Consider the following 17,228-nt stretch of genomic DNA (forward strand, 5'->3'; position numbering starts at 1 on the left):
CGGCCGCTGACGGCATTCCCGCGCATGCGCAGTGGAGGGAGTCTCTTCCGCCTCCGCCATGGTGGAGACCGTGGCAAAGGCGGAAGGGAAAGAGTGCCCCCATGGCACAGGCCCGCCCGCGGATCGGTGGGCCCCGACCGCGGGCCAGGCCACCGTGGGGGCACCCCCCGGGGCCAGATCGCCCCGTGCCCCCCCCCCCCCCAGGACCCCGGAGCCCGCCTGCGCCGCCTTGTCCCGCCGGTAAGGTAGGTGGATTAATCTACGCCAGCGGGACAGGCATTTTAGCGGCGTGACTTCGGCCCATACGGGCCGGAGACTCGCGGGGGGGGGGGGGGCCCGCCAACCGGCGCGGTGCGATTCCCGCCTCCGCCGAATATCCGGTGGTGGAGAATTCGGCAACCGGCGGGGGCGGGATTCACGCCAGCCCCCGGCGATTCTCCAACCCGGCGGGGGGTCGGAGAATCTCGCCCGGATGTCAGACGTTTTTAATATCAGATCAGTTGCTACAGGGTATTTGGCACACACTGCATTGGAAACTTATTTAAAGGCTTCAATCAGCAGAACATCTGATTTGTGAGTTTAATTTTCTAATGTAAACTAATGCAGTGCTTTGCTTCCCTAGAGTCCATAAGAGCAAGAAAGAGAAATCTAACTCCTCTTGCATGGTGCAGTTGTTGTAAATTCGCCAATCCACAAAGCTTTCAAATCTAACCCTCTCAGTAAATTACAGAAATGTCAGATACAGACATGGTTGAGATGTTTTTCTATCGTTATGTACCGCATTACTGCACACATTAGAGTGATTTTTTAGGTCAGCACTTTGGTAATGGCACACATAATTCATTTCAAACTACAGGGCACTGCATGAGACTAAAAGGTGAACTGCCTAATAACAAAAAAGGAGGTATACAAAATAACATGATTACAGAGCTGAATTCAACACTTGACATGGCTTTTCATGTCTTCTGCACATCATTTCTGACAGAGAAAAATGTGATTTCATTTTGGAGAGCCTTACCTTCAGGCTCCAATAAAAAAACATGACAGCCTCGTTCAATGCAATGGCAACTCTCCCACTATAAGCAAAGCTGTTGTAAGGCACAAGTAATTGAAGTTTTGTGAGGGCCACGAAGAATCCAGCACGAGTTTTAAGGATACAAAGTAATAACATTTATTTACAATAACATATATATATATATATATATATATAGGGCCTCCCTCCTCTGCTCCACTGCGTCCAGGAGCGCCTCCACATCTATCTCTATCTCTATCTCTATCTCTCTCTCTCTCTCTCTCTATATATATATATATAAAATATATATATATTATATATATATATATAACAGCAGCAACTTCCCTTGCTGCACACTCCTTCCTGCTGGTTCCTAACCTGGCCAGCTTTATTTATACTAGGAGTTTACTAATGGTTTCTCCGCCCCCCCCTCATTGGGGAAGCTCATACTCCCACAGGATTGTGGGATTGTCATTAGTCCCCAGCCAATGATAAGTAGGCAGTTTATAACAGGAAGTGAGACTGCTTTCACAAAGAAAGAATTGTATTAATATGGGGCCTAACTTTCTCTCTGTGTTTATGTGCAATGAATTACATTGTATTGCAGTGACTGCTGCAAATGCAGCAGCCATTTTACACACAAGACCACATACACAACAATGAGAGGAATGACCAATTAATTTATTTTGGTTCTATTGGTTAAAATGGGAATTAATACCAGGATAGTGGGGAAACTGCCTGCTCACCTTCGAACAGTGCCATGTCATAGCAATTAGTTTTGGGAAGTTACTTCATGCAGTGCAACACTACCTCAAGAATTGCACTAGAATTGCACACCTAAATCATGAGCTGGACAGCTGGAGTGCGACTTGAAGGCTTGAAGCTATAAACGTCTGACACAACAGTAAGTTTAAATGAAACTAAATTGTGGATGTGATCTACCGGCCATGTCCCCGACAGAACTGGGGCGTGATGCAGCTGGTAGATCCTGGGAGAGGCCTCCCTCGGGATTTCCGATGGCCGTTATGCCTCGTGCGACCGAACCAGATCTCGCGAGACATCATGGGCGAAATTCTCTGTTATCGGCGCAAAGTCCTCCGATCGGCGCAAAAAACAGCGCAAATCCGACTTGCGTCACGCCGGAAAAATAGTTGAAAAGTCTCCGGCCCGAAATGGGCTAGCAGCGACGTGACGGGATCCGCGCTTGCGCACGTGGTTCACGCCGTACAGCGTCATACACGCCGCACGGCGTGACGGCTCATAAGGCCGCGCTGCTCCCCCCCCCAACCGACCGGAACACCCGACCGGAACACCCGACTGGATGGCTGGCCGCCGCTCAGCCCCGAGGTTCCAGTCACAGGATGTGGAGGCGCTCCTGGACGCAGTGGAGCAGAGGAGGGAGGCCCTGTATCCCTGGCACGGCCGCAGAGTTGCCCCACGTCTGTGGAGGGAGGTGGCAGAGGCCGTCACCGCTGCGGCCCTGACACCACGGACAGGCACCCAGTGCCACAAGAAGGTGAACAACCTCGTCAGAGCAGGCAGGGTGAGCCTCCCCCCCCGCCCACCGCCCGATATCCATATCCCCCCTCCCCAATATCCCCCCTCCCCCATATCCCCCCTCCCCCATATCCCCCTCCCCCATATCCCCCCTCCCCCATATCCCCCTCCCCCATATTCCCCATCCCCCATATCCCCCCTCCACCATTTCCCCCCTCCACATATCCCCCCTCCCCCATATCCCCCATATCCCCCCTCCCCCATATCCCCCCTCCCCCATATCCCCCCTCCCCCATATTCCCCCTCCCCCATATTCCCCCTCCCCCATATTCCCCCTCCCCCATATTCCCCCTCCCCCATATTCCCCATATCCCCCCTCCCTATATCCCCCCTCCCCCATATCCCCCGTATCCCTCCTCCCCATACCCCCCTCCCCCATACCCCCCTCCCCCATATCCCCCCTCCCCCATATACTCCCTCCCCCATATCCCCCCTCCCCCATATCCCCCTCCGCCATATCCCCCCTCCCCCATATCCCCCTCCCCCATATCCCCCTCCCCCATATCCCCCTCCCCATATCCCCCCTCCCCCATATCCCCCTCCCCCATATCCACCTCCCCCATATCCCCCCTCCCCCATATCCCCCCTCCCCCATATCCCCCCTCCCCCATATCCCCCCTCCCCCATATCCCCCCTCCCCATATCCACCCCCTCCCCCATATCCCCCCTCCCCCATATCCCCCATATCCCCCCTCCCCCATATCCCCCCACCCCCATATCCCCCCTCCCCCATATCCCCCTCCCCCATATCCCCCCTCCCCCATATCCCCCTCCCTCATATCCCCCCTCCCTATAACCCCCCTCCCCCATATCCCCCCTCCCCCATATCCCCAATATCCCCCCTCCCATATCCCTCCTCCCCCATATCCCCCCTCCCCCATATCCACCCTCCCCATATCCACCCTCCCCATATCCCCCCTCCCTCATATCACCCATATCCCCCCTCCCCCCATATCCCCCCTCCCCATATCCCCATATCACCCCTCCCCTATATCCCCCTCCCCCATATCCCCCTCTCCCCCATATCCCCCTCCCCCATATCCCCCCTCCCCCATATCCCCAAGTGAATCCAGCCCTAACCTTAACCTCTGCAATGCACGCGCAACCGATGGCGTGCATTCATATACCTGCCTAACACTGTTGCCTTTTACCCCTGCCACCACCCCCCCCCCCCCACAGGATAAGCACGTACACAACAATAGGGAGCATGTGAGGACTGGAGGAGGCCCCGCTGATGAGAGGCCACTGACCGAACACGAGGAAAGGGCCCTGGAACTGGCTGGCGGACCTGACGACCGGGAGGTTGCTGATGCAGAGGTGGGGGGCATACTAGCAAGTGAGCCACCGACAGCCCGTCCCCATATCCACCCCATCCCCATATCCCCCCTCCCCCATATCCCCCCTCCCCCATACCACCTGATCACTGCCTGCGTGTCTAACCATGCATGCGTCATTGTGTATCGCAGGAGCAAACGTCGAGGCACCCAGCCCCGCAGATGCAGACCACCCGCAGGATGCCCCTCGCACACCACGGGAGACGGAGAGACCCGGACCCTCCGGCATGCGACGCCCGCAGGATGCCCCTCGCACACCACGGGAGACGGAGAGACCCGGACCCTCCGGCATGTGACGCCCGCAGGATGCCCCTCGCACACCACGGGAGACGGAGAGACCCGGACCCTCCAGCATGCGACGCCCGCAGGATGCCCCTCGCACACCACGGGAGACGGAGAGACCCGGACCCTCCGGCATGCGACGCCCGCAGGATGCCCCTCGCACACCACGGGAGACGGAGAGTCGCGGACCCTCCGACATGCGACGCCCGCAGGATGCCCCTCGCACACCACGGGAGACGGAGAGACCCGGACCCTCCGGCATGCGACGCCCGCAGGATGCCCCTCGCACACCACGGGAGACGGAGAGACCCGGACCCTCCGGCATGTGACGCCCGCAGGATGCCCCTCGCACACCACGGGAGACGGAGAGTCGCGGACCCTCCGACATGCGACGCCCGCAGGATGTCCCTTGGAGACCACGGGAGACGGAGAGACCTGGAGCAACAGGGAGACGACGCCCCCGTCACGTGCGGGTGCTACGACGCAGGCGTGTGCCACCCAGCGATGAGGGGGGCAGCCACAGGCCCCCGTCACAGCCGAGCCAGGACACCACTACCCAGGACACCACTACCCAGGTCACCACTACCCAAGACACCACTACCCAAGACACCACTACCCAGGGCACCCCTACCCGGGACAGCACTATCCAGGACACCCCTACCTGGGACAGCACTACCCAGGAAGACGAAATACCGGACAGTGACTCAGAGTGGATGGGTGGAGACGAACCCCCACCCCAAAGTGCCATGGACTCAGAGTGGGACGAAGAGCACGACACAACGCCACTGCTGTCACCAACACCCTCCACCATCGCAGAAACACTCACCTCAGTTGGGCACTTTAGTGATGAGGCGTCTGCTACACTCACTGATGTGCACAACACAGCCGTCCCGGTACAGCAGGTGGAGGTAGGAGCAGCAGAGGGGCTGGGTGGTTGGAGGGCAGCCCAGCCCAAGCGAACATCTGCCGCCCAGATGGATCCCGGGTTCCTGGAGTTACCACACCCACCCATAGGTCCGATGCAACCACCGAACCTGAGACGAGCTAAGAGGGTGACGGCAGGCTTGCGGCGGCTGCAGTCGCAGGTGGAGGAGTCCACCCGCGTCCAGGAACTGGGAGTGGTGCCGGTCATGCGTGCCACCCAGGCCGACACCGCACGGGTGGCGTCCGCGGTGGAGGCAATGGGTGCGACGGTGTCAGACATGGGGAACGGTTTGCGAGGCCTGGGGCTTTCCGTGCAGGAGACGTCTGTGGCCCAGGACATGGCTGCCCTCTCACAGGAGGCCATGAGCCAGTGCCAGCGCCAGGTGGCAGAGGCGCTCAACGCCATAGCCCTGTCTCTGCAGGCCATGGCCCAGTCTCAGCAGGCCATGGCCCTGTCTCTGCAGGCCATGGCCCAGTCTCAGCAGGCCATGGCCCAGTCTCAGCAGGCCATAGCCCAGTCTCAGCAGGCCATGGCCCAGTCTCAGCAGGCCATGGCCCAGTCACTGCAGGCCATGGCCCAGTCTCAGCAGGCCATCGCTGAGGGCATCGGCGCCAGTGGCCATGTGCGAGCCTGCGTCGCACTGTCACAGACAGGGTTTGCCAACCCCCTGGGCTCCATGGCTGCAAACATGCAGACCCCTGTCGATACCAGCACGGGCCTCCAAGACTGGCAGCGCTAGATGTCGGGGGGGCGTCGGATGGCCAGTCCGTTCACATCCCCCACCCATGTAGAGGCCTGGGCGCCATCGGGCACCCCGAGGGAGGAGGAGGTGGTGTGGCCCGTCCCGGCTCCCCCTGTAGGGGAGGTCCCGGAACACCGCGACACCTCGGACTCCCCCCCTTCTGTCCCAGGTGCATCGGGTGGGCAACGGGCAGGACAGGCTGGCAGCTCGCCATCCCAGTCGCCCGGGCCGCAACCTGGCCCATCTAGGCCAGGACGCCCCAGGAAACGGCCGCCAAAGGGATCCAGTGTCAGAGGGCAGGAATCACAGGAGTCCACCTCCAGGTCTGCTGTACCGTCTGGGGAACCATGTAGACGTAGTCAAAGGGCCCGTAAGGCCAAACAATTAGACACTGAGTAAGTTGGCACGGGTGCAGGGCACAGATGAGTTTTAGGGGCTAGGGCACGTGCATGAACTCCTTTGGTTATTAAAGTCAATGTTACACCTACAGAAGCTGCCTTTGTGCTCTGTCCAAAGCGTGCGGGGGTGTCATGTACGTTGAGCGCAAGTGTGTGTGTGAGGGGTGGTCTTACCTCAGCCCCGGGTGAGTCTGCCCCCTTCCCCCTGGGCCGCCATCAACATCCCCTCGGGCAGAGGATGGGACCGTGCGCTGCAGTGTCACAGCCGCATGCAGGGATGGTCCGGGTGGATGGTGGTACTGTGGCCATGGGTCAGACATAGTCCAACGATGTGGAGCCAGGAGCTCACCGCAGGGCGAGTTGTCATCATCCTCCATGGCCTGCAATAGTCACGCGTCCACCCGCAACTGTGTGAGCCCGGCCGTTGTGCCACAGGTGGATCAGCAATGGGGGGGGTGGTGTGCATGCGGGTGGGGTGGGTGGGGTTGGGGAGGGGGGTGAGGGTGCTGGGTGGGTGGATGGGTGGGGGGTGTGGGTGGTCGGCTGTTGCCATGGTGTGCGGTCTGTGGCCATACTACCCGATTCCCACGCCCATCTAGTCAGTGAAGCGGGCGTCTATCAGCCTGTCCCGTGCCCGCTGGGCCAGCCGGTAACGGTGGACAGCCACCCGCCTGTGTCTAGCCCGTCTGCCCTGACCATTGCCCCCATCCCCCTCATCTGGGGAGGACTGCGCCTCTTCCTGCTGCTCCTCCACTCCGCCCTCCTCTGCCTGCGGCACATCGCCCCTCTGTTGGGCTATGTTGTGCAGGACGCAGCACACCACAATGATGCGGCCGACCCTATCTGACCGATACTGGAGGGCGCCCCCAGAGAGGTCCAGGCACCTGAAACGCATCTTCAGCATGCCAAAGCACCTCTCTATCACTCCCCTTGTCGCTACATGGGCATCATTGTAGCGGTTCTACGCCTCATTACGTGGCCTCCGTACAGGCGTCATCAGCCACGATCGCAATGGGTAGCCCCTGTCGCCCAGCAACCAGCCCCTCAGCCGGGGATGGCGTCCCTCGTACATGCCGGGGATGGATGACCGCGACAACACGTATGAGTCGTGTACACTGCCTGGGTAACGGGCACAGATGTGCAGGATCATCATGCGGTGGTCGCAGACCACCTGTATGTTCATCGAATAGGTCCCCTTCCTATTGGTGAACATGGCCCTGTTATCTTCAGGTGGCCGCACGGCAACGTGCATCCCAACGATCGCACCCTGGACCATGGGGAACCCGGCCACGGCAGAGAAGCCCACGGCCCGGGCATCTTGGCTGGCCCGGTCCACAGGGAATCGGATGTAGCGGTGCGCCATGGCATATAGAGCATCTGTCACTGCCCGGATGCACCGATGTCTGCGATATGCTGGACAGGTCCCCACTCGGTGCCTGGAATTACCCCGTTGCATAAAGGTTCAGGGCCACCGTAACCTTGACGGACACGGGGAGAGGGTGTCCCCCGCCAGTGCCACGTGGTGACAGGTGTGCCAGCAGGTGGCAGATGTGTGCCACGGTTTCCCGCCTCATCCGGAGGTCCTGGTATGACTGCCGGGGCCGGTACACACGGGGCGCCCTCGGGTGCCTCCGTTGCCGTGGGGCCATGATGTCCTCCTCCCCCTCCTCGTCCTGTCGGTCAGGTGTCCCTCCAGCCTGGACCAGGCTGCCGCCTGCCCCTCTGCGGCAGACTGCGCCGCCTCTCTGGCACGCTCCTCCTCCTCCTCCTCATCCAGGGCAACATGGACATTAGCGGCTGCCGCCACGGCGGCCAACATCGCTGGATGATCGGAAAACATGACGGCCTGGTGGGGGGCGGGGGGGGGGGAACGACGACATGTCATCATTGCCCATATCCCCTCCTTCCCCCCAGCCAGGTGGCATGGACCGCATGGGTCCAACTGTTGGACGCTGGCACCTGGCCAGGTGGACCAACTCACTTGACCCCCCATCCCCCTCCCCAGCACGGACCCCCCCCCCCATCCCTCTCCCCGGCACGGACCCCCCATCCCCCTCCCCGGCACGGACCTCCCATCCTCCTCCCTGGCACGGACCCCCCCCCCCATCCCCCTCCCCGGCACGCACCTCCCATCCTCCTCCCCGGCACGGACCCCCCCCCCCCATCCTCCTCCCCGGCACGGACCCCCCCATCCTCCTCCCCAGCACGGATCTCCCATCCTCCTCCCCGGCACGGACCTCGCATCCTCCTCCCCGGCACGGACCCCCCCACCCTCCTCCCCGGCACGGACCCCCCCATCCTCCTCCCCGGCACGGACCCCCCTCCTGGCACTCCCCCGGAGCCCAGCCCACTCTAACCACCACCCCCCGCCGCACACACACACACACAACCCTAGACACACCTCTCCCCACACATTCAGACTGCAGCCACGCCATCGCCTGCCCAGCGGCCAACCCCCCAGGCCGTCACTCACCTCCACGCTGTGCTCCAGGTTCACGCCGATGAAAAGGAGGTTTGATTTACGTCGACGTGACCGGTCATCACGTCGACGGGACTTCGGCCCATCCAGATGGGAGAATATCGGCAGGCCCAAAATCGGCTGCCTTGCGCAGGCCCGTGCGATTCTCCGACGTCTGCGGCGCCATTAACGCCCCGCCGACTTTTCTCCCTCCGGAGACTTTGGCAACCGGCGGGGGCGGGATTCACGGCGGCCAACGGCCATTCTCCGACCCGCTGGGGGGTCAGAGAATGACGCCCCATGATCTGTAGCCCGTTGTGGGTGGGACCCAGTCTTGCATGGCTTAGTGAGTTTAAGAACCCACTTAGCCATGCTTCACCTGATCTAACGGTCACCCGGCATCTACTGGCCTCTCTGGGAAGACCCCAGCCGAGCGTTGTTCAGTACTGGGGGGGTCGAGAGATTAGTACACCATTTTAAATGGCTTCCAGATCCATTATGCACAAGGGAACTCTGCTCATCAGAGCTCCTGAGTGCAGGAAATGATGCAGAGTGCGGTCTCGGGGGGGCGTTCACTGCCAGGGAACTAAAACAACCAGAGTGCCGATAGATAGCGCTGGAACAACCTGGCTCTTTCCGCCCAGAACAGCCTTTTTTTTTAGTTTGATCGTGCCCTTGGTTTGGGAGCATAAAAATAGGCCTGATTCCTGCTCTTGATCATTGTCAAGCACCTTGATTGGAAAATGTATGTATGTAGCGATCAGATGAAATAACCTCTGAACACATTCTTTTGATTCACGCATTAGGAATGGCACAAGGTTCCAGAAAATGTTTAGCCTCCATTCACCAATACCACAGCTCTTTAGTTGAAGGGGAAATAAAATTCTCTGAAATCTCTCTCCAAACCCCTTCTTTTTTCTACTTTTCTATCTGCCTTTATAAGCCTCCTCAAAATCCAATCTTTCAATTACTGTTATTGTTTTGTGTTTGTTTCTTCTTCTTGCCCAATATGAACAGAGGGAGGAATAAAACAAATCCATTACTAATTTTAAAACACATGAAATAATTTCATAAATTTCACTTTGCCTACTAACAAGGTAAGAGAATACACAATGAACAGTAGGACCCTAGTAAGTACAAAGGATCAGAGGGACCGTGGTATGCATTTCGATAGATCCCAGAAGGCAGCAGGATGAGTAGATCAGGTGGTTAAGAAGGCATATGTGATACTTGCCTTGTTAGCCAAGGCACAGAATATAAGGGCAGGGAGGTTATGATGGTGCTGTATAAAACGTTAGTTAGGCCACAGCTAGAGTACTGTGTGCAGTTATGGTTGCCACACTATGGGAAGGAATGAAGTGGAGATGCCGGTGTTGGACTGGGGTGAGCACAATAAGAAGTCTTACAACACCAGGTTAATGTCCAACAGGTTTGTTTTGAATCACTAACTTTCAGAGCACAGCTCCTTCCTCAGGTGAAAGAAGAGGTGGGTTCCAGAAACATATATCGAGACAAAGTCAGTGATACAAGACAATACTTTGAATGCGAGTCTTTGCAGGTAATTAAGTCTTTACAGGCCCAGATGGAGCAACTGGAGAGAGGGATCATCATAGGTTCAAGAGGTCTGAATTGTCTCACGCCAGGACAGTTGGTAGGATTTTGCGAGCCCAGGCCAGATGGTGGGGGGTGAATTTAATGTGACATGAATCCAAGGTCCCGGTTGAGGCCTTACTCGTGTGTGCGGAACTTGGCTATACGTTTCTGCTCGGCGATTCTGCGTTGTCGTGATTGTCACGCAATGTCCGTTCATCCATTACAGCAGCGTCTGCATGGTCTCGCCAATGTACCACGCATGGTACCACGACAATCGCCAGGCAGGAATGTTCCCTTCCAGTCGGGGAACACGTTAGCAGTCAAGGGCATTCAGCCTCTGATCTTCGGATAAGCGTTCTCCAAGGCGGCCTTCAGGGCGCACGACAACGTAGATTCGCTGAGCAGAAACGCATTGCCAAGTTCTGCACACGTGAGTATGGCCTCAACCGGGACCTTGGATTCATGTCGCATTACATTCACCCCGCCATCTGCCTGGGCTTGCGCAATCTTACCAACTGTCCTGAGACAATTCACAGCTCTTTAACCTGTGATTATCCCTCTCTCCAGTTGCTCCATCTGGACCTGTAAAGACTTAATTACCTGCACAGACTCGCATTGAAAGTATCATCTTGCATCATTGACTTTATCAATATATATGTTTCTGGAACCCACATCATCATTCACCTGAGGAAAGAGCTGTGCTCCGAAAGCTAGTGATTCAAAACAAACCTGTTGGACTTTAACCTGGTGTGGTAAGAATTCTTACTATGGGAAGGAAGTGATTGCACTCGAGAGTGTGCAGAGGAAATTCATCAGGAAGTTGCTTGGGGTGGAGTGTTTCAGCTATCAAGAGAGACAAAATGGGCTGGGGGTGTTTTCCCTGAAGCAGAGAAGGGTGAAGGGGGACATGACTAAGGTGTATGAAATTATGAGGGACATAGATATGGTAGATATGAAGAAAGAACAAAGAACAATGCAGCACAGGACCAGGCCCTTCGGCCCTCCAAGCCTTTACCGGTCATGATACTAACCTTCGCCAAAACCCTCAGCACTTCCTTGTGCCGTATCCCTCTACCATCCTATCCATGTGTTTGTCAAGATGCCTTTTGAACGCCGTTAATGTATCTGCTTCCACAACCTCCCCTGGCAATGCGGTCCAGGTTCTCGCCACCCTCTGCGTAAAAAACCTGCCTCGCACATCTCCTCTAAACTTTGTCCCATGGATCTTAAACCTATGCCCCCTAGTGACGGACCCCTCCACCTTGGAAAAGAGTGCCGCCCCATCCACTCTATCCATGCTCCTCATAATCTTGTAGACCTCTATCAGTTCACATCTCAACCTCCGTCTTTCTAATGAAAACAGTCCGAGTCTGTTCAGCCTCTCCACATAGCTAACACCCTCCAGACCAGGCAACATCCTGGTAAACCTTCTCTGCACCCTCTCCAAAGCCTCCACATCCTTCTGGTAGTGTGGCAACCAGAATTGTGCGCAATATTCCAAGTGCGGCCTGACCAAGGTTCTATACAACTGTAGTATAACTTATACTTGATGCTCCATCTAATGAAGGCAAGCATTCCGTATGCTTTCTTCACTACCTTGCCCACTTGTGTTGCCAACTTCAAAGATCTGTGGACCTGCATGCTCAGATCTCTCTGACTTTCTATATTCCTCAGTTTTGCCATTTACAGTATATTTCCACTCTATGTTAGTCCTACCAAAATGCATTACCTCACATTTGTCCGGATTAAACTCCATTTGCCATTTCTCTGCCCAAGTCTCCAACCTATCTTTGTCCTGTTGTACCCTCTGACAGTCCTCAACACTATCTGCCACTCCACCAATCTTGGTGACAGGAAAAAGGAAAAGAAAAACTTTTTTACGCAGAGGGTGTGGGAATCTGGGATTCACTGTCCGAGTTTGTGGTGGAGGCAGAGACCTTAAAAGGTGGGTGAATATGCACCTTAAATGCTCTAAGTTACAGGGTTATGGACCGGGTGCAGAAAGGTGGGATTAGAAAGGGCACCTGGGTGTCCTCGGGCTGGCATGGACAAGATAGACACAATGGCCTCCTTCTGTGTTGTCTGATTCTATGATTCTAAATCTTTTCCCTTAATAGGGGCGGGTCAATAACCAGGGGGCATAGATTTAAGGATGTAGGGCAGGAGAATTAGAGGGGATACATAGATACATAGAACATACAGTGCAGAAGGAGGTCATTCAGCCCATCGAGTCTTTACTGACCCACTTCAGCCCTCACTTCCACCCTATCCCCGTAATCCAATAACCCCATCTAACCTTTTTTTTTGGACACTAAGGGCAATTTAGCATGTCCGATCTATCTAACCTGCACGTCTTTGGACTGTGGAAGGAAACTGGAGCACCCGGAGGAAACTCACACAGACACGGGGAGAATGTGCAGACAGACAGTGACCCAGCGGGAATCGAGCCTGGGACCCTGGCGTTGTGAAGCCACTGTGCTAGCCTCTTGTGCTACCGTGCTGCCCGGGATGTGAGGAAAAGCCTTTTCACCCAAAGGGTGGTTGAAATCTGGGAATTACTGTCTGAATGGGTGGTAAAGGTAGGAACACACATTACATTTATGAAGTATTTAGCACTTGAAATGCCATAGCATACAAGCCAAGTGCTGGAAAATGGGATTAGAATAGTTAGGTGCTTGCTGGCTGGCGGAGTGTCGATGGCCGAAGAGCCTCTTTCCATGCTGTAAACTATGACTTTTGGGAATTTGTATTTGTGGTGGCAGTGACTTTCTGTCCATTAAATTAAATATTTGGAAAATGGTGCTATGGAATTCCCAATAAGTGGTCCCAGTGTGGAATTTGCAATGTTAACACTTATTATCAAGGTTCATGTTTGTTAATGTCTTTTCTCCTCATGGAAACATTGCCAAATGTTGTACTGAGCCCTTTTGATTAGATAGAAGCATAGTAACATGATGGACATTCATTATATGAGGAAATTAAGAAATTGTATCCAGAAGGATGAAAAAGCAAGCAATGCACCCAGAATGTTCAATGATTCTGATATCACAATAAAAGGAGAAATGTAAAGAGGTGATTTAATAATAATCTTTATTATTTTAGAAGTAGGCTTGCATCAACACTGCAATGAAGTTACTGTGAATGTCCCCTAGTCACCACACTCTGGCGCCTGTTCGAGTACACTGAGGGAGAATTCAGAATGTCTAATTCACCAAACAAGCACGTTTTTCGGGACTTGTGGGAGGAATCTGGAGCACTCGGAGGAAACCCAAGCAGATATGGGGAGAACATGCAGACTCTGCACAGAAAGGGATCCAAGCAGAGAATCAAACCTGGGACCCTGGCGCTGTGGAGCAACAGTGCTAACCACTGAGCTACCATGCTATGTGCCACCCTATTTTTATAGTGCCCCGCATTGGCTGCCCGTGTGCCCCGGACTGCCTGCCCACATTGCCCCCAGCACCGAATGAAGCCCCCCCTTGCCCGCCGATTGGCCCTCCCCCGACTGTGGCATCCCCGGACTGAGTCCGGCCACGCGAGGATCCCGGACGGTGTGAGCACACGCTGTAAGCCATGCCGTCGGGTATTTGGCCGGTCAGCAATGGAGCATCGCGGGACAGGCCTCAGGCAATGGCTTGAGGTGCTGGATACACACGTAGTGTACTCTTCGAGTACGCCGATTTTCAGGCGGCGGAGAAGTGGAAAACCGCCGCCGCACTTGATTTTGGCGCCAAATTGGATTCTCCGCCTCTTCGCCGAACTCCGCGATTTCGGCATTGGGGAGCGGACAATCCCCCCCAAAGAACTTTGTAATTTTGTTAAGCAAAGTTTGATCGCTGCAGAACTTAATGACTTCAATGACTGGATTTCCCATTAACTTGAATTAACAGCACTTTTCTTGACCAACAAATGTCTCAAAGTGCATTACAGTCAATGAAGTACTTTTAAAGTGTAGTCACTGTAATTTTGTATTGTGTGTGGTTTATGGAAATGCATGCCAGTGCACACAAAAATTATAGATGAGCTGTTGCCTCTTGCGTGTTTACATTTTGTGCCCCATATGCCTTCTTTCCGAGATTGTAGTAATATATTTTGACCTTTAAATCACATTTTGTCAAAAGAGGTCTAATTAGCCTTCATCTGAAATTCTGTTTATAAATGTTGGGTTACCATCTCAGCTGAAGTAGTGGAGAGAAGAATTTCATTCATTATCCCATGGCATAATTGTGTTTATTTGAACTGCTGGCTGCTTGTCTGGAAACCAAGGCTGCCAGACAGAATGATCTCTAACGCTGATGATAATTTTATCACACTCTGTTCCAGATCACAGCTTAGAATGACAACACTATGAAGCAAATAGTTTTAAAGTCAATACCACACAACTCCCTTTATTACACTGATTGTGTTAGCTAGTTAGTGGGATAGGAAGCTTTCTGGGGCCTTACAAGTATAATGTTAGTTTTAGTTATTAAATGTCAGATATAATTCCTGTCGTGACAGTCATGATACTAACATCATGGGTGAAATTCTCCGTTATCGGCGCAAAGTCAGCCGATCGGCGCCAAAAACGGCGCAAATCCGACTTTCATCACGCCGCCCAAAACATCTTAAAGTCTCCGGCCCGGAATGGGCTAGCAGCGACGTGACGGGATCCGCGCTGGCTCATGTGCTTCACGCCGTGCGGCGTCATACACGTCACACAGCTCATCAGGACTGGCTGCTCCCCCCCACCCGACCGGAACACCCGACCGGAACACCCGACCGGATGGCCGCCCGCCGCTCAGCCCCGAGGTTCCAGTCACGGGATGTGGAGGCGCTCCTGGATGCAGTGGAGCAGAGGAGGGAGGCCCTGTATCCCGGACACGGCCGCAGAGTTGCCCCACGCCACAGCCGGCGTCTGTGGAGGGAGGTGGCAGAGGCCGTCACCGCTGTGGCCCTGACACCACAGACAGGCACCCAGTGCCACAAGAAGGTGAACAACCTCGTCAGAGCAGGCAGGGTGAGCCTCCCCCCCCTGCCCGATATCCATATCCCATATATCACCCCTTCCCCATATCCCCCATATCCCCCTCCCCCATATCCCCCCTCCCCATATCACCCATATTCCCCCTCCCCCATATCCCCCCTCCCCCATATCACCCATATCCCCCCTCCCCCATATCCCCCCTCCCCCATATCCCCCATATCCCCCCTCCCCCATACCCTCATATCCCCCCTCCCCCATATCCCCCTTCCCCCATTTCCCCAAGTGAACCCAGCCCTAACCCTAGGCCTCTGCAATACACGCGCAACCGATGGTGTGCATTCATATACCTGTCTAACACTGTTGCCTTTTACCCCTGCCACCCACCCCCCCCCCCCCCCCCCCCCCCCCGCCCCCCAACAGGAGAAACACGCACACAACACCAGGGAGCATGTGAGGACTGGAGGAGGCCCCGCTGATGAGAGGCCACTGACCGAACACGAGGAAAGGGCCATGGAACTGGCTGGCGGACCTGAGGACCGGGAGGTTGCTGATGCAGAGGTCGGGGGCGTACTAGCAAGTGAGCCACCGACAGCGCGTCCCCATATCCCCCGCTCCCCTATATCCCCCTCCCCTATATCACCTGATCACTGCCTGCGTGTCTAACCATGCATGCTTCATTGTGTATCGCAGGAGCAAACGTCGAGGCACCCATCCCCGCAGATGCAGACCGCCCGCATGATGCCCCTCGGAGACCACGGTAGACGGAGAGACCCGGACCCTCCGGCATGCGACGCCCGCAGGATGCCCCTCGAAGGCCACGGGAGACGGAGAGACCCGGACCCTCCGGCATGCGACGCCCGCAGGATGCCCCTCGGAGACCACTGGAGACGGAGAGACCTGGAGCAACAGGGAGACGATGCCCCTGTCTCGTGCGGGTGCGACGACGCAGGCGTGTGCCACCCAGCGACGAGAGGGGCAGCCACAGGCCCCCGTCACAGCCGACCCAGGACACCACTCCCCAGGACACCACTCCCCAGGACACCACTACCCAGGACACCACTACCCAGGACACCCCTAACCGGGAGAGCACTACCCAGGAAAACGAAATACCGGACAGTGACACAGAGTGGATGGGTGAAGACGAACCCCCACCCCAAAGTGCCATGGGCTCAGAGTGGGACGAAGAGCACGACACAACGCCACCGCTGTCACCAACACCCTCCACCATCGCAGAAACACTCACCTCGGTTGGGCACTTTAGTGATGACTAAAGTGATGAGGCGTCTGGTACACTCACTGGTGCGCACAACACAGCCGTCCCGGTACAGCATAGAATCATAGAATCTTCAGCCCAACCAGTCCATGCCGCCCAGTTTTTACCGTTAAGCTAGTCCCAGTTGCCCGCAGGTGGAGGTAGGAGCAGCAGAAGGGCCGGGTGGTCAGAGGGCAGCCCTGCCCAAGCGAACATCTGCCGCCCAGATGGATCCCGGGTTCCTGGAGTTACCACACCCACCCATAGATCCGATGCAACCACCGAACCGGACACGAGCGAAGAGGGTGACGGCCGGCTTGCGGCGGCTGCAGTCGCAGGTGGAGGAGTCCACCCGCGTCCAGGAGCTGGGAGTGGTGCCGGTCATGCGTGCCACCCAGGCCGACACCGCACGGGTGGCGTCCGCGGTGGAGGCAATGGGTGCGACGGTGTCAGACATGGGGAATGGTTTGCGATGACTGGGGCTTTCCGTGCAGGCGGCGTCTGTGGCCCAGGACATGGCTGCCCTCTCACAGGAGGTCATGAGCCACTGCCAGCGCCAGATGGCAGAGGCGCTCAACGCCATGGCCCAGTCTCAGCAGTCCACAGTCCAGTCTCTGCAAGCCATGGCCCAGTCTCTGCAGGCCATGGCCCAGTCTCTGCAGGCCATGGCCCAGTTTCAGCAGGCCATCGCTGAGGGCATCGGCGCCAT

At 56.2% G+C, this 17,228-nt stretch overlaps 1 protein-coding gene across 5 annotated transcripts in view; it reads left to right on the plus strand.

Moving 5' to 3' along the window:
• The window catches only part of fstl5 (follistatin-like 5), a 1,269,795-nt gene that overhangs the window by 625,852 nt on the left and 626,715 nt on the right, over positions 1 to 17,228 (plus strand). For 3 of the 5 annotated variants that reach the window (XM_072496156.1, XM_072496159.1, XM_072496157.1), the window contains exon 5: positions 10,528 to 10,731. The exons of the other annotated variants lie outside the window; for them this stretch is intronic. In XM_072496156.1, coding sequence (XP_072352257.1) covers positions 10,528 to 10,731 — 204 coding nt within the window. The remainder of the gene's footprint in view (positions 1 to 10,527; positions 10,732 to 17,228) is intronic. 5 annotated transcript variants of the gene reach the window in all.

This window comes from Scyliorhinus torazame, chromosome 3, assembly GCF_047496885.1.
Source record: "Scyliorhinus torazame isolate Kashiwa2021f chromosome 3, sScyTor2.1, whole genome shotgun sequence".
In the NCBI taxonomy this organism is placed as follows: domain Eukaryota; kingdom Metazoa; phylum Chordata; class Chondrichthyes; order Carcharhiniformes; family Scyliorhinidae; genus Scyliorhinus; species Scyliorhinus torazame.